Genomic DNA, 18,041 nt, shown 5'->3' with positions numbered 1-18,041 from the left:
TGTGCTCAGATGAGGGCTGTACGCCTGTCTCAGTACCTTCACGAGTGTCTGCTCTACTTCAACAAGCATTTTACTACACTGTCAACACTGCTTTAAAAACACACTTTTGTACACACAAGTTCTGGTTTTGTGTACACACGAGGGAGATGTATTCCCTGAAACACCAATATAAACATGATGGAAGGTCAAAAATAAAGCAGTGTAACAGAGTGATCAGCGAAAACAACTTCCCTTTGCTCTCATGAAAAATCAAGCTCCAGTTTTTTTCTCTCAGTCAAAGTCTACTGTTGTTTTATTTATACGTTAGCACTAACTAGCAGCTATCTGTGTCTGTGCTCACCTTGCCTGACTTCAATGTTTGTTATGCACTGGTTTATTTATTCTGCATGGTAGTCAGGATGTCGTTGGCTCTTCCTGCAGAGAAGACGTAGAGCTGCAGTAATGAGAGGATTGGTTACCAAGTTTGTTTCATACACCAGTGGCTGATTTCACAAACTCTATAAGAGATATACACCTACAGTCAGATACCTAGCTCTTTGGGAAACAAAGTGGCTTACTACCTGATGAATTAACAACTATAGCCATCTCTGTTTACTTTGGTTAACCTCTCGCTCTTCTTCAGCTTCATCCTCTTGTCTCATGGGGTCACCTCTGACACTGGTGAGAGCCAGAGTCCCAGACTCATGGCTTTAAAGCAGAATTCCTAAATGTCACAGTGTCCCTTTCATGTCTGCTAAATGTTTACAGTCTGTGGTAAGATACATTCAAAGAAGAATTCAGAAGACACAAAAGGTGATTCAGATTTCTGAAGGAGGAAGGATTCTCTTTCAAACACTCTCAGAAAGGACGTCTTTAACTTGGACCATTGTGAAGGACTCAGAGAGTTCTGAAAACAGCAGAAAGTATTTCCATATTCTGATTCACTTTGACCCACATCAGTTAATCCTGAATGAATACGCTCTGTTCTCTGTGGTGTGTACTCCACATTTATAGGTCAGCGTGACAGAGGCCGCTGTTGTCGAGGGTGCCGGTCAGAGAGGGCAGAGAGCAGGTCATCAAGTGTATGTGTGTGTGTGTGTGTGTGTGTGTGTGTGTGTGTGTGTGTGTGTGTGTAGGTGTGAGGAATGTGCTGCTGGATTGTTGGCACAGTGCTGGTCAGCAGCAGCAGACACAATGTGATGACTGTCCTGCAGATATTAGAGGAACAGAGGTACACACACTTCACTTCCTCCTCTACAGAGCTGTGTGAAGCTGTGTGAAGTGGACTGTTTATAGAGGAGAGGGGAGCGTGCTTTGAAATAAATCATCTTTGTTAATGTTTACATGTCTTTGTGCTCGGCTTTAGCTCAGAAAGTTGAAAAATGAGAATATCAATCAACCCAAACTCCAGAGATAGAGTTCTGTTGCTTTGGACCAACCCTCAGAAAGTAGAGTAATGACCTGCTGCGTGTGAGCCGGATGTTATCTACACCTGAAACTTTGAGCTCCATGTTTGACTGTAAACTGCTGAATATTAAACTCTGACTTTATTTGACCTTTTTCTGCCGGCGCCTGTAAAAATTCTGCACGGGGGGCGCTGATGTGAGGACACTGTAGGGGTCAGAGTGATGGCGTTTATATTATGCGACTGGTCGGAAAACATCAGGGCAGACTGTCGATCTGGTGTCATGAAAAAGAACCTTTTACTTTAAGGCAGAAGAATCAAGAACAGAGCTGTAGATGAGTTCATGTTCTGCTCTGTGCAGCACTACACTGTTTTTCTGCAGCAGCAGCAGCAGCAGCAGCAGCAGCAGCAGCAGCAGCATCCTCATGCACTGACAGCCTCACACAGACAGGGGGAGGGAGAGAGGGATGGAGGAGAGAGAGAGGGATAGGGAGGAGGAGTTTTAGGGGTGGGAGAGTCGGTCAGACGAGGGGGAGGGCAGTGTATTTGCATGAGAAGAGCTCCTCAGGCCGATGTCCAGAGTGGGCCGAGGGAATATCAGGATCCAAGAGGAAGTGACGTGTCGGGTTACACACTCCTCCCTCTTTTTCCTCAGGCAGAGGGAGAGAGAGAGGGAGAGAGAGAGAGAGAGAGAGAGAGAGAGAGAGAGAGAGAAGGGGCGACCAGGGTAGGAGTAAATGTTGGAGCAGCAGCAGTCGTATCATTCCTGCTGTGTGAGATCACGGAGCGGCAGAATGTGTCGGGATCTGCTCCACTCCTGAAAACTAGATCCAACAAGACGGAGGAGAAGAGAGAGGGGAGGAGGATAGAAGGACAGAGGAGGGAAGGAAGAAGGAAGTACAGAGATTGGAGGAGAGCTGGAGGAGTTTGTGGACTCTTTGGGGATCTACTTTACGTTGAAGGATCTTGTTGGCAGAGAGTGAGAGGGGCTGAGCTCCAGCCCTGCCCCAGATCAGCCGACCCGCCTCACTGCAGCACGACAACATGAACTATCTGGTGAGTGTGTGTGCTCTTTGAAATGCTGTTTGTGTGCTCCTCAGTGCCTGTGGTCAGTGTGTGTGTGTGTGTGTGTGTGAGTGAGTGAGTGTGAGTGTTTTTAACAGGACCTACTCACAGCTGTGTGAGGAGAGAGGCAGGGAGGGTGAGGGAGTATGAAGAAAAGGGAAGGGGGAGGAGGAGGGAGAGTGGAGTTAACATTTTCTCTGCAGATTCCTACCTTTGTTGGTGCCTCAGAGGGGAGTGTGTGTGGTGTGTGTGTTGTGTGTGTGTGTGGTGTGTGTGTGTGTGTGTGTGTGTGTGTGTGTGTGTGTGTGTGGTGTGTGTGTGTGTGTTTGTGGAGAAGGGGATTCGAGTGAGTGCACACAGGTCGAGGAGACTTCACTTTCCTGTAGAGGAATGTGAAGGGACAAAAAGGACAAAGTTAATACGAAATTCCTCCTGTTCCCAAAGGTCTTGGTCTCTCTCTCTCTCTCTCTCTCTCTCTCTCTCTCTCTATTCTCTCCTCTTCTCTCTCTCTCTCTCTCTCTCTCTCTCTCTCTCTCTCCTCTCTCTCTCTCTCTCTCTCTCTCTGTGTGTGTGTGTATGTGTGTAGACATTAAATTTGGTTCAGAAGTTACATTTTGAAGCTGCTTTTCTTAAAAACTTACATAAAAAGTGATTGTTTGTTGTTTCGAGGCCTCCTGAAGAAACTGCTCATGTTTTCTCTTAAACTTTGCTCCTTGAATGCATCGCTGCACAGACTGAACACACAGCAGAGGTCTGAGTTATTATGGCTCTGGGAAGAAAGAAAGAAAGAAAGGAGAGGCAGAGGGAAAGGAGAGAGAGAGGGAGAAGGGCCGTGGTGTGTGTTTGTGCTGACTCAGAGGAAAGTGCAGAGAGAGATGAAGGTTTTATGGCCGGAGGACAGAGCGGAGCGATCAGTGGGCTGAGAGAGAAAAATGCTCCAGTAAAGAGGAGAGCAGAGAGAAAAAGAGGCAGGATGAGGCGATGTGTGCAAGGAGTGAATGTGACATTGATTTAGTGAAAGAGAGGGAAAAGAGAGGAGGAATGAAGAGAGAGGATGGAGAGAAACTGGCAGCAGACAGAAGTCTTTCTCTGCTATTGTTTGAGAGCTTTCTGCGTCAGTGTTGGCTCATGTCATTCCTCTGTGTGTGTGTGTGTGTGTGTGTGTGTGTGTGTGTGTGTGTGTGCGTGCGTGTGTGTGTGTGTGTGTGTGTGTGACTGCACAGAGAGGAATGTGGCACGCACAGTGAAGCAGTGTGTGTAAGCAGTAATTACACGCAGTGATTAGTGTGTAATTAATATAAAATAAAGCTGCTGTGTCGAGGCAGCCATGTCAAAGCTCTCCCGACTGAACAGCGCTGCCATGTTGTGTCGACTCATTATTTGTTATTCAGAAATAATTCAGTTTGCTGGGAATGTAATTGGATAAATGTGGAGCTCAGTAAAGCTGCTAATTACAGTGTGTCGCCTCAGAAGCTCGCTGCATTTAGAGACGAAGAAGAGAGAGGAAACATGAGGATCAGTTGTGTTTGGTCTAACGTCACTGCAGGACAAAAAGAGGCAACTTTGCAGACATCTGCTCTAACTCTCCTGATTTATTATTCACATCTTATATCCCCTCTGAACCACAGAATCGCTCCTGGAACTGTAACTGTGCCTCCGTCAGGATGCTGTTGAAGTCCTTTCTGCACAGCTCTCATTACCTGGCTGCTGCTTGTTTGTAATAAAAGAAAAGACCTCTGTGATCTTTGTCATTTATAAAGTAGAAAACCATGCAGCACCAAACACAGAGGTCATGTGATCACAGCTGACCCAAGCATCCAGGGGATGTGGTTGCAGTTTTGGCAAGGTTTCCATTTTTCAGATCATCTCTTCTTCCTTCCTTCACAGGGTATATTTCAGGATGCTTGTTTTGTGATCGTAAGTGAAAGTTTTGAAGTGTCATTGGAGCAAACTCAGAAAACAGACTGATGATGTACAGGATAGCATGCACAAAGAAGTGTTTCTGGATCTGTCCGATGGCTGAAGAATTTGGTCTGTTTTTGCTGATGTGAGGAGGTGAATGTTTGAGATCAAGTGAGGAAACAAAGCTTCAGGTAATCAGGAGGTAAAGGAATAACATCCAAATCCCACCCGATCCGTGTACGGTCTGTCTCCGATCTGTCACAGCACCGGATCTGACTCTATTCTGATCTACATGTTAACTTCCACTGGATCCACTCCATTGCGTTCCAACGATGCCTCTTATCTGACAGGTCGGAGCCCTCCGAATTAGATACACAAGTCTTTGATTTTTGCTGGATGTTAGAGCACAATGCATCAATCTCAACAGAGTAGATCAAGCAGGACAGGAAGTCATGCACCAAAACAAAATGAAAGCATCTGCATGATTTCCAGAATAAAACACACTGTTATTACCAGATCGTATTTCACTTCACTACAACAACAAACCGTCATGATGAGGGGAGCCAGGCCTGGAGTCAACAGGTCAGAGGTTTTCAGAGGACCATAAAGACAACATGGATCAGGACAGGAGGAGGATAATCATTGATTCAGTATTTACTGCAGGAAAACTTCGGTCACATGACTCCAGCTGTCCGGCAGTCCGTCTCCGTGCTACAGTCTAAAAACGCAGCCGGTGAATACGGTGACGACAGAGCATGGAGCTGGACCACAGCGGATCAGAGATGAACTGGACACGGAACTGGTAGAAGTCTGATGTAAATGACTGAACTGTCACAGGACGTCCTGAACCAGCTGACTGCAAAACTATAAAGATGGCTAGAGCTCTGCACTCTCTCAGCTTAATTAACTACAAACATACTTGCATATCTTTTAAAGGATGTTTTATTTGGAGTGGGTTTCTCTGAGGCACTCGTAGTCCCTAAACATCCCTCCATCTTTATTTTTAAACAACGTACCTCCTGTTTCAGGTAAACCTGTGTCCTGGTTTAAGGCTGTATTGATTGTAGATAAACATTGGGACCATGATGTTTATTGATCAGATTTAAGCGTGACATCTGGTGGTACAGAGATTAATCAGCTTTGTTTCAGTCTCAGGTGCTGAAATGCTGCTGGTTTAAATCATTTATGATATCAAACCTGATGTCTTCAGACCCGGTCGCTGCCTGCCTTGTTCATACAGGTGTTGAGATGTTTGTGACTGACAGGGGTCCAGCTAAATGATCACCTTTATAAACTACAGACCAGGATGTTAAACTCTGAGGTGTTGGACGTCTCTGCAGGCACAGAGGCTGCTCATGTCCAGGTGTCTGTAGATCTGCAGAGTTTCACTGTGTCGTCTGTTGCATTCGTTAGAGACTGCGGTGTGAGCTCTCTTCAGGTTTTGTCCCCATAGAAAGCAGAGACACTGAGTCTGAGAGGTGAGGAGTAGTTAACGGGGCCAGGAAATAGAGCTGGTTTAAAATAGATGAAGAGGATTCCCTTCATACCGTGGAGGAGTGTGTGTGTGTGAGTGTGTGTGTGACAGAGAGAATATCAGATTCACTCATTCATACAAAGAATCAGGGACTCCAGCTTCTGACAGCAGATGAGAGTTGCACTTCTCTTCAGACTCCCTGAGCTTCTTCTTTGCTGCTGTAGATGTGTACAGATGTTGCTCTCAGTATTTTAAGTCATGATGAGTGTGAGTTCAGTTTCATTACAGAGCTGCACTTGTGGCTGATGCCCATCTAAACTTAAACAACGATGCTACGAGCACGAAGGAAAGCTTTAACACTTCAACACAACATCCGTACGGCTTTACCTGTTCCAACACCAAACTCCTACATGATGCCTTTAAAACATTTCCAGCGTTTCATCACAAAGCCTCAGTGTTATCATCTGAACCTATCCTATGTAACCAGAGACTAATCTAATCCAAAGGTAGCAGCGGATCAGCTTGCAGCGTTTAAAGCCCTGCAGTGGACCTTTGGGAAACACAGACTTTCATGGAAAACAGCTTTATCCATGGTTTTGATTGGTTTAATCACCTGCTCTTTGTTTGAGAGGAGACCTCTGTACAGTGGCCCACAAGGGTGACAAGTCTGAAATTAATTCCAGACAATCTGCATCAAGAAAACCACGCTGCTGTTGCAGAAATTATGCAGATTCAAAAAACGTGCAAACACAAAAAACAAATGCAATGTGGAGAAAATCTCAGAAAACACAAAACAGGGGCGCTGTTGGCTTAGCGGTTTATGCGGCCCACGTATCGAGGCTATAGCCCTCGTCGCAGAGGTCGCCGGTTCGACTCCCAGCCGGAAGACCATTTGCTGCATGTCTTCCCTCACTCTCTACTCCCCATGTTTCCTGTCTCTCAGCTGTCCTGTCAGTAAAGGCGAAAAAGCCCAAAATATAACTTACAAAAAAACCCCAAAAAACAACCTAAGGCGTCACAGCCAGGTCTGTCGGGGGCGCTCAGTAAAACCTCCATCCAGGGCCAGGTCTCGATGGCAGCATGCTAACCCAGATATCCCTCTCCCTGGCAATGTTATCTAGCTCCTTCTGGGGATCCCGAGGCATTCCCAGACCAGATGAGATATACAGTATAATCCCTCCAGCGAGCTCTCGGTCTACCTCAGGGTCTCCTCCCTGTTCAACCCTTCTGGAAACCTCCAAATGGAGACGTCCACAAGGCTAACGTCCTAATCAGATGCCTGAACGTTCTCAACTTGCTTAAGGAGTAACAGCTCTCCTCTGAGCTCCCTCTGGATGACACCCTGTAGAGGAAACTCTTGTATCTTCCTTCTCATAATGGAAATAATAATAATACATTTTATTTACGGTCGCCATTCAAGATGAGGTCACCTTACAAATGCAAAACAATAAAACAGACTTAATATCAGAGCAAACAGCATGCAATAATCAAAACAATACACGATATAAAAAGGAAAAGAGCAAATGTAATAAAAAGCATGTGTGATGTTAACAGTGAATGTGCACTTCTAAATAAATGAGTTTTTAGGGCAGGGTTTGAAACTGGGAAGAGAGTTAGAGTTACGGATGATTTGTGTAGACAGTTCCCGAGACGGGGGGCTGCACGGCTGAATGCTCGAGATCCCATGGAGGTCAAGGAAGCATGTGGTATGGTGAGGAGCATGGAGGAAGAAGATCTAAGAGTGTGGGTATGAAGGAGATCAGAGAGGTATGGAGGTTATGAGGAGCCTTTTATGTAAGTAGAAGGATCCTAAAGTCTAAGCTGTATTTGACAGGCAGCCAGCAAAGTTGTCTCATTCTCTCAGTCTCTACCCGCATCTCATGACCACAGGTGAGGGTCAGGACTTAGAAAGCAGGTTCAGCTCTCTCTTCACCACATCAGGCCTGTACAACACCCACATTACAGCTGACAACACCAACCCGCCTGTCAGTCTCACATCCATTCCACACTCACTGTGATACTTGAACTTCACCTGGAGGGAGCAATCCACAGCAGAGAACCACAGCCTAGGACTCAGAGGTGCTGACCCTCATCCTGCACTCACCTGCAGGCCGACCCAATGCCTGTTAGAGGTCCCAGCCTGAGGAACCCAACAGAACTTAGATGAGTCTTAGTTATCTCCTGAACCTGTGTGTGTGTGAAAGGAACGTCTTTATTTATTGATAGAGGGATTTTTGTGGATACCATACACTGACAAACAGCTCACAGGTACCTGTCTTCTCTCCCTTGTAGTAGTTTGATGTTCAGACACTCTCTGCATGCTGCATGTGTTTCAGTCTGTGTCTGGTCCTCCACAGATCTGAGCCGGTTTCTGTGGTCCTCATTGTGTCAGAACACATCTCTCTGCCCGAGCATTTCTCCTGACTCACTCACTGAGTCACCCACACTACAGCAGGAATTTCCCCTGTCTGCTGCAGGACACCACACACACACGCACACACACACACACACACACACACACACGCACGCACGCACGCACACACACACACACACACACACACACACACACACACACACACACACACACACTCACAGGTGTCAGTCAGTAAATATTCTGATCTGAGTGTTTGTGACGGTTTGTCCCTGAACAGATCGACCCTGATCATGACTCAGACATGCCAGAGAGCGTGACTCAGAGCACGCTGTGACCTTTGACCCACATTCCATCAGGCTGTGGGACAGTCCACACAGGAAATGGACGGGTCGGTCTCATTCATCTCAGATAACAACTGTAAGACATCAGAGCCTGATGCTGTTTATCACCTCAGATAAAAACCTGAGCTCATAAAGACACCAGAGTCTGACGGTAGATATGTGTCGGTGCTGTGTGTGAGTGAGTCTGACACAGGTTCATGTGTCTGAAGTACGGCTCATCAAAAGGAATATTTTTAATATTTGACTGTGTTTCTGAGAATTCCCTCAAAGTGAGTAAAGTTGAACACCTCTGATGAAAGTTGTTTTCATTCAGTGAGCTGAAGTAATGTGTGAGTAGGAAGTCCTGAGCTATCCCTACATTATTGCCCAATAATTGTGCATCATAAGACAGAAAGAATGTGGAAAGGAGAATACATGGAACAGTTTGTGAGCTGAAAGGTGCATGCATGAGCTCGTCATGAGCTTCTTTCCGTCCCTGCCTCAGAGCATCATGGATTCCTAACTGGAGGCAATGCACGTGATGTCCTGACCAAAATCACTGGCCCCGTATTTGTTCCTGCAAAGTCGACACACCTGCACCAGGTTTTCAGAAAAAAGAAATCACAAGCAACCCTGAAAATAATCTCTTCCCCTCTGCAGCACTGTGGTGTCGCTCATAATACACAGGGTACTCCGCTCTGCCTGTGCATTCAGGGAGGAGGTGTGAGAGCAACAGAGGACCTAGAGAGCGCCCCTGTCTGTGCAGGCTATCCTGAAATTCACTAAAGTCATCAAAGACCAAAGATCAGACAGAAGTTGAGCTGCAGCCTGTTTTTAAAAGAGTCATGTGACATGATGACGGTCACTTTGCTACCTGAAGAAGCTGTGTTTGCAGAATGTATCCAGTTTGCAGTTTTGAAATGACGGAGAAAAAAGATGATCTTTATTCTTTATCTGTTGTGGACGTCGACATCTGAACTCTCCAAGGCGAAAGGACACCCAGTGTTCAGTATGTTCCACATGTTCTACAAACCAGACATACAGGGACACATGATGACTGTAGTTTCAAATAATGTGTCTTCAATCAGATGATGAGTGACCTCTGTCTGTTTGGATCATAATGCTGCAGTGTCTCTGAGACACACTGAGGTTTGGACCAGTGCTGAAAGACAAGGCCTTGTTCTGATCTGAACTGACTCACACGGGTCATAAACGGCCACGCAGTCGGGTCATGCAGCCGGGCCACGCAGCCAGACATACGCTGTGCAGATTGAGGCTGATTCTGACCCGATTTCAAAGTACAGCCAAACATTAGCCTGATCAGATGTCGCTCATGCTGCTACATTCACTCCACACCTGTGTTTCCTCACCTGTGCTTCCGTACAGTGGAGTACAGTTATCAGACAAACATGATCTATGAATCAGCGGCTGTTTGTTGTCCTGCTCGGTGGTGAATCAAATTCACTCTGCTGCAGTCTGAGCTGCAGCTCTCTGCAGAGCCTCCCTGGTTTCACCGTGCACACCTTCACTCTGCTGCGTTTACCTGCATGTCCATGGAGAATTACCAAATCATCTTACCATGGAGATTTCTCCTGACCTGTTTACAGCTGCTGTGCTTTAGATGTAAGCATCAGCTCATCATCATCACTAACACACACACACACACACCCACACACACACACACACACACACACCCACCATCACACACACACACACACACACACACACACACACACACAGTGATCACAGGGTGTGTCAGCAGCTCTTTGTTACCTGTGTAAGTGCAGGGCAGTAAAGCCTTTAAACACAGGTGTGAGCAGCTCTGAGGACATGAAGGCAGAGCTGCTGTTGTGCATGACACACTTTTGTTCTGAAGGTTTGCTCCATACTTTGATGCTAATCATTTAAAAATGTATCTAAAATACATCTTTAATACCTCATAGTTTTAACACAACACATGCTTTTTGTTTGTGTAGTTTTTTTTGATGTGTTTAAAAGATGTTATACGTACTGACATCAGTGTAGATACTGAATCTCTACTGGATCAAAAGCACCTTCACACTCTGCTCATGAGGAAGAGGATAACTCTGAAATAAGAAGTGTTCAGAGTTTAACAACATCAGGAGTGTTATGATATGTTTCTTCATGTCTCTAACTTCAGCAGAGTTTGAGGTCAGTGAGTTTTGTGAGTTCATCCAGAAAATTTACGTGAAACTACACGTTGGGTTTTTGTGTTTCTCTATAATCTTTGAAGCAATTTAATTGAGTTGAATCATTATCCTGTTTTGACTTGAGCTAAGGGTGAACAGTGCCGTGAAGCAGGTGAAGCTTTGATTCTTTATTGGACATCTTTGTTTTTGTTGTATTTTTTGTCGTGCAGGGAGCAGCTTTTTGACATGCTAACTCTCTCTGTGTGTGCATGCGGCAGCGCTACACAGCTTTACAGTCAACAGGGTTAAGCACAGTGAGCCGCACCTCTCTGCTGCAGGCTACACAATCTGCTCCTGTATGTGTGTGTGTGTGTTTAGTATGTGTGTGTGCTGGTGGAGCCTGCAGGCACGAATTCCTCTGTGGGATCATCGCTCATTAAAACTCAGACTTTACCAACACTCATGAGGACTGAGAGCTGCTGCTGCTGCAGTGTTGGTAATCCATGTTCAGTGGGTTCTTAGGACTCACGGACATATCCAACATGACATTTAGTTTATGATACATGAAGCGTTGACTCCATAATGGACTCAAGAGGACAGGAAAATACCTGAGGAGCCTCATCAGACCAAACTGAGCACCTGTGGCAACCATGTTTTAAAAAAGTCTTTCAGGAAGCCTCTGAAATCGCAGAAACGCCAAACTCGGATTAAAGGAAGTATATATTTAAAAAATGTCTGTGTATACTGTAGATAAAAGCATGAACTGTTTGATGCTAACTGAGAAAGTGTGAAGCTTTGAAAGCATCCTGTGAGAGTGTTTTCATGAGTGTACTGTCCGGAGAAAAACAAGTGCAGGTACTTCTGTCCAGGTTTTAGATGAGAATTATGAGACGCTCAGTGAAACAGAAAGATTAGAATTATAGTCAGAGAATACAGCAGCTGAAGAAATGCAGGAATGGAGTTCCTGTAAGGTTACTTTCGCACAAGTGACCAATCACATCCCTGATCTTCAGTCACACAGAGGAGAGGTGATGGGGGAGGGGCTCTGAATCTTTCACTCCAGCTTTCATCTGGTTCATCTCGTTTAGATATCCTGTATCACTCTGTAAGGATGGCAAGATTAGCTTTTTTCACGAAACATGACAAAGTTTGAGCAAACAGGTGATGTGTAATATAATGACAGGGCCACAGGGGCGTGTCCAGACTTTCTTACAGAGGTGGCACTGACTCATGGCGGGGAGACATATAATATGTGCACACATGAACCAATAGCAGTCTTTTACTCTGTCTGTGTCCAATAATCAGATCATCTATACCCACCTCCAAACTGTTCTAACATAAAGCAAAGGGACAACATTTAAATCTTGAATTCTTTATGGACTCAAAAAGAAGATGTTGTCAAAAGTCACCATTTAAAGAGCCAGTATGCTTTTTTTAATTTCACAAAACTATATGAAGTCTAAATGTTGGATGTCAGTACTAAACGTGTGCTGAGTTTCAGACTGTGAGGTAAAGGTGCGTTGGAGTAATCTCAGGATGAGATCATAGGCGGCTCTGAACTTCTTCCAAAAATCACATGAGAATTACACGAGATTAGCACAAACTGTGACATCACTGATTGGTGAATGTCCTCCTGAAAAGGGCAAATTTGTCGTTTCAAATAGAGAGACAACTTTATTGCATGGCAACAGTGGAGAAGGCTTCCAGAATGCTTCTTTCTGGAATGCGGGGGTTCTTAAAGAGACAGTAGCTGAAATTAATGTTTTCAAAGACAGCAGAAAGATCAGAAAGAGTGTTTCAGCTGTAACTCATGTAGAGATGCTACAGAGTGATCAAGGGACTATATAAAGACCGAACATGAGCACAACACACACTCTTAAGGTCCGTATTAAAAGAATGATCTTATTTTAACACAGTAAACTAGCAGCCTGTTACAACACAGCTCCTGCCTTTGACAAGGCAAACAGCCTATCATAGTTTAGGTATGTAGGGCGACACCTGGGTGATAATTACAATGTTATTTGAAGGAGGGGCCAGGAACGAAGCAGCAGTATTGTTTCTCGATGTTCAGCTCGGAGTGTTAGGGTTCATCTCGTCCTCTGCTCAGAGCATGCTCATAGAATTTTCTCTGTTTCAGACATTACATGTCCTTAATTCTTCACAAACCTCTTTCATTCTCTCAGCTCTGTTCCCCTTCAATGGATGTAAAATGGAACAACATCACCCTCTCTTTAAACAGAGCAGTGAGAAGGATAGAGATGTAGTCTGTGTTTAAGGGCATTAGCCTGCCTGGTAAACACACACTGATTTAAACTACTCGCTCTAAAAACGGTCGTCTCAAAGAGCGATCTGAAAAAAATCTGATGACTTCCTTTGTGTTATCTCCTTAAATAGTGTCTCCAGAGCCACATAAGGTATTAACAGCTGTTTGCACGATCTCATCTTCATCAGTACCACTTTTAGTGCTTTTCTCTTTATTTGATAAGAACAGCTCTTTTACTCGTTTACAAAAAACAAGATTCACAGACTGTGATTCACCTCTGTTCATTACTACTGTTCACTGAAAGAAAGTGAAACACAGTGTTTCACACACTAAATGCTAATCCCACAGGAAAGTGATTATAATTAGCCCTGCATCGATGCATGGCTGATATTTAAAATTATGCATGACTAACATGTGGAGGTGAATGCGTGCACTGTAGGTCTGTAAGCAGGCTGCAGAGGTCAGAGTCCTGCAGCCGGCCCGAGGATTCCTTCTGCTGCTCCACAAATCAGCCAGCCATGCTCTCACAACTATTTCTCAAGAATGGTCTGACGTGCCAAGACAGGAAAAGAGGGAGGGGGAGTGGAGGAGAGAGAAGTGGAGGATGGGAGAGAGGGAGAGGGAGAGAGAGGAGGGAAGACCAGAAGAAAACAAAGAAAGGAAGGAAAAACAGGATCTCTGTGCCGCTATTTGTTTTATTTTTTCCTCTTTTTTATGATGAAATGCAAAATATCTATTGTGTGAGTGTGTGTATGAGTGTGTCTTTGTGTGAGTGTGTGCTGTGACACCTCAGGAATGTGCTGTAATAGGAGAGTTGTGTGTTTGTATGTGGAGGCTGAGGAATGCTGTAGTAAGAGGGTCTCTCTGTGTGTGTGTGTGTGTGTGTGTGTGTGTGTGTGTGTGTGTGTGTGTGTGTGTGTGTGTGTGTGTGTGTGTGTGTGTGTGTGTGTCAAAGAGAGAGAGAGAGAGAGAGCGACAGGCCCAAGCCTGCTCTAGTTATAGCAGTGACACACACACACACACACACACACACACACACACACACCCACACACACACACACACACACACCTGTACTTTGAGAAGTAGAGGAATGAGTCTTGAAGGTTTTGAACTTAAACAGAAAATAACAAACTTTATGTAAAAACAGTTTTTTAAACTTGAGTTGCTGGAGGAAAGAAACAAAGCCATATTCTTCCTTCTCGAAAAGTTGAAATAAAACTTCTTGTTTGAAGATATAATGCTGAAGAGAGCAAGGCTTTGTTTTCCTGAAAATGGTCTGCTTGTTGTTCTCAGTTGTTTTAAAGTGTTGTGTTCACACACATCTCTCAGAGTGTGAAGTCCTCCCTGTTAGACGAGAGGGGAGTGAGTCTCTGGAGGAAGGACACGAGACCAGAGTCAATGTGATGTTTACAGAATGAAGCAGGACAAATCAGCACAGAGCTACACAATGATGACAGTTTTTTATATTTAGAGTGTGCAGACATCTTCTCTCTTCTCAATGATTCTCTTTCTTCATCAGCTTTCTGTTCATCCTGTTACCTTTCACATGATAGAAACCCCTGCCTGCCCGCTCGCTCTGCCTCCTGTGTTCTCATATCCATTCACCCTCATGTTGAAGTTTTCCAGAGAGCCTGGGAGGAATAAATTCGGAATAAAGTTTGAAATATTACCCAAACGCAGCGTGGAAAGTTAGTGGACTGGAATGGATGAAATGTTGAGTCTGATTCATGCAGTCGAAACATTTTGTTCAGATTAAACTTCAATCAATTGACCGGAAATAAACCATCAGACTAAACCTGCTCCTGTGATCATCATGCTGTGCAAATTAACTTTATATAATCCCACACACGTTCATGTGAAGATCTCTGAAGGTGCTTCTTAAGACATTGTCTTAGTCTGATTTAGCGTGTTTGAAAGGAAGAAAAACATCCAGAATATTCTCTTTGCATCAGAAGCTGCTGACAGAAAAATATCTTGACTAGTGTAAACATCAACAACAACTCAGAGCTGTCCTTTCTGAAAACACTGAGCTGACCGTCTTTACTGACTGGAGTGGACGTTCAGGAAGTTTTCTCAAAAAGAGCAAACACTGAGGTCCTCCACAATGTGATGATTCTTTTCTTCTTCTGTGTATTAACACTCGTTACATGGTCCCGTTGATTTTTCCTCCGAGTTGTTGCCGTTGGTTATGCATTCAGAGCATCACTCTGTATGAATATAAGTCATGTTTGATGCAGTCAGGTGGAATATTCTGATACTCATCATGTGGAAGATGTCAACATGATAATTCTGTGCTGTCTGTGTGACAGGAATTCACTGATCCTCTCAGCAGATCAATGCAAATCTGGATTCAGCTGAAACGGGGTCAGCAGCGTCTCCAAATTCTCTGTTTTAGCGGCATGGACTTTATGTGTAATGTCAGAAAAATTATTCTTTATGAGCCAAAACATTATTTTGGCTGTAGCCTTCGATATGTGACAACATGCACTAAACTCCTGAGAGATCTTCCTGGAATTTTCAGTGTAAACTGCATGTGTGAATGCAAACAACTAAAATTTTCACCCCAACTTTTTCATCGTCTTTTACCTGCAAGATGTCTGGGGGAACCAAAAACTTGCTTCAAGTGAGCTTTAAGGGGTGATAACATTTATATCATGCAAGCAGTGTACACCCAGAAGAGCGACAGACAAATAAAAATATCAGAGATTGAAGAAGGAGAATCATCTTTGAGATGAGAGCAGTGAAAATGTCAGCAAATTGTCTGATTCCACGTAGCATTGATATAAATGTAAAAAACTGTTAACTTTGTTAACATCACACTGAGGCTTTAACCTGATTCTGGTCTCATGTCCTACCTGCTGAGACTCGTTTGCTTTCACCGCCTCCTCGTCCAAGAGTAAAACTTCACGCTGAGACTGACATGTGTGAACAAGCGACTCTGGAAATGTTTGGTGGCACAGCTCCTGAAAATATTTAGTGAATATGTGAAAGAGGCTGAAGACTTTCTTAGCCTCTTTCACACACTTCAAATTCTAGAAAGCTTGGGTTGGAGGTGAGGGTGGTCTCATGAAAGAGGACATGATGTAAAAAGAATGCTGTGGTAGTCTCTGTGGAATGTTTACAAGACATCCACATGAAGCAGAGTTTGACTCTGGGCTGACAGTGTTTGTATTTCCACAACGATGAATGTGTTCGGACATAGTCACAGTATCAGTGAAGGAGAGGAAAAGAACATGCTGGTAGCAGAGAAGAGGATGAAGCTGCTACATTATCACACTGGTTGTGCACTGCTCGTAAGATATTAATGTCATCACCTCGCCTGCTCACTGAAAGTTAACTGGGAACTTGGCTGGAAAAAAGTCAGTGAGAAACATTTGGCCCGTTCACACATGCAGCTCACCCTGAAAACTAGGAAATATTTGGAAGTTTGGTGCATGTTTGAACACGGCTAGAGGAGTGAAGTTTGGGTGTGAGAAGCTGGAGCTGCTCATGAGGAAGCTGAGAGGAGGAGAGGAGAAAGAGGAGGAGACAAAAAAAAAAACAGAGTGGATGGAGAGAATAGATGAACAAAGAGACTCTGGGGGGATATAAAGTGACTTTTTCTGTCTTGCGTTTTTGCAGTGTGCTGAATGGACACGAACACACACATACACACACACACACACACACACACACACACACACACATACACAGAGTCACAGCACTTCTCGTGGCAGGTTTATTTGTCCTCAGGGGTCATACAGAAGGCAACAGACAAAGGACATAAAAGCAGTTTGCACACACACACACACACACACACACACACACACACACACACACACACACACACACACACACACACACACACACACACACACACACACACACACACACACATAGATGAGTGACCTGTCTGCACCGAGCTCACACCAGCAGCTGTTCACATTATTTCCTCCTCAGTGAACGTCTATGTGTGTCTCTGCTCTCTCTCCTCTCTCTCCTCTCCTTCAGCTATTTGAGTCAAAGGATGATTTTTAAAAAGCTGAGATATAAACCTTCTGACTCTGTCGATACTTTACTAATCTTACGTGGAATGTTCAGTTCCCAAAAGACAAGGAAAGTTCAGATATAAAACACTTTTACAACTGAAATAACAATCAGATCAAACAGAAAGGAAGTGCTCACAGAGAAACAGATTATAAACAAAACGTCAACAACAGAGTTGTCAAAGGATTGATTTTTAGCTAATGTCACTATTTTACACTTCCAAAGAGTTTTAAAGTTTTCTAAGAATAATTTCAAGTTAAAGTAACAGACCTGTGTAAACTGTGTGCAGAGCATAGTGTGTGTTCGTATGGCAGGAGGCAGGGTCACTGAGCAGGACTCTGCTCTCCTCTGAGGAATTCAGCCACACACCTGCCATGAAAGATAACCTGTAATCAGTTGTGAAAGCGAGACTAATTCAACAACAGTGAACCACAGGGCTGTTTGTCCCTCAGACCTGAGTCTTCCTCAGTGTTGACTGACCTGTTGTCAGTGGCGGTTCTGGAGAGGGGCCAACAGGGGCCAGTGCCCCTGTAAAACTGAACCTGGACCCCCCTGTGGCCCCCCCTCCACACCAAACAAATATTATACGATAAAAAAAGTTTCGGTATTGCGCCGATGTTACAGGCGGAACACATGCGTGTGGCACTTGGTTCCAGTCCCTTAGAGCGCTAAGAGACTCATGTTGAGTGTAAACAGCCAAACAGCTGCTGTCAGTCTGCGTTTTGATATAGTACACAGTAGTATATATGTCAAGTATATAGGGATGCACTGATGTTTTGCAAGTTTGTTCTCAGCAGGTCCTCACCCTTCTCAGTCTCTTTTGTCAGGGTTGAATGTGTCTCTCTGACAACACCCTTAGCCCCAGCCTGCCCCCCCCCCAAGTAAAATTGGTCTAGAACAGCCACTACCTGTAGTCAGTCTCCTTTTAAAAGCGCTGTAGTTAAGTTCTTTGATTCAGTCTCATCCTCAGGTCTGTGGTGATTCTCTATCTCCTAAATAGAGCAGATGTGGTCGCCCGCTGACATCAGTCTGATCAGCTGCGCCTGTACGCTTAGCTTGTAGGGGGTAGCTCAGACTCAAAG

General features: G+C 44.5%; 1 protein-coding gene across 2 annotated transcripts in view; it reads left to right on the top strand.

Moving 5' to 3' along the window:
• The window catches only part of bcar1 (BCAR1 scaffold protein, Cas family member), a 102,134-nt gene that overhangs the window by 51,724 nt on the left and 32,369 nt on the right, over positions 1 to 18,041 (top strand). Inside the window, exon 1 of one of the 2 annotated variants that reach the window (XM_034685503.1) lies at positions 2,100 to 2,440. The exons of the other annotated variant lie outside the window; for it this stretch is intronic. Coding sequence (XP_034541394.1) covers positions 2,429 to 2,440 — 12 coding nt within the window. The 5' untranslated portion in view covers positions 2,100 to 2,428. Of the gene's footprint in view, positions 1 to 2,099; positions 2,441 to 18,041 lie in introns of those variants that run through there. 2 annotated transcript variants of the gene reach the window in all.

This window comes from Notolabrus celidotus, chromosome 6, assembly GCF_009762535.1.
Source record: "Notolabrus celidotus isolate fNotCel1 chromosome 6, fNotCel1.pri, whole genome shotgun sequence".
Classification (NCBI taxonomy): Eukaryota; Metazoa; Chordata; class Actinopteri; order Labriformes; family Labridae; genus Notolabrus; species Notolabrus celidotus.
Note: the sequence above shows the minus strand (reverse complement) of the source record. Positions and strands in the feature narration are given on the sequence as shown.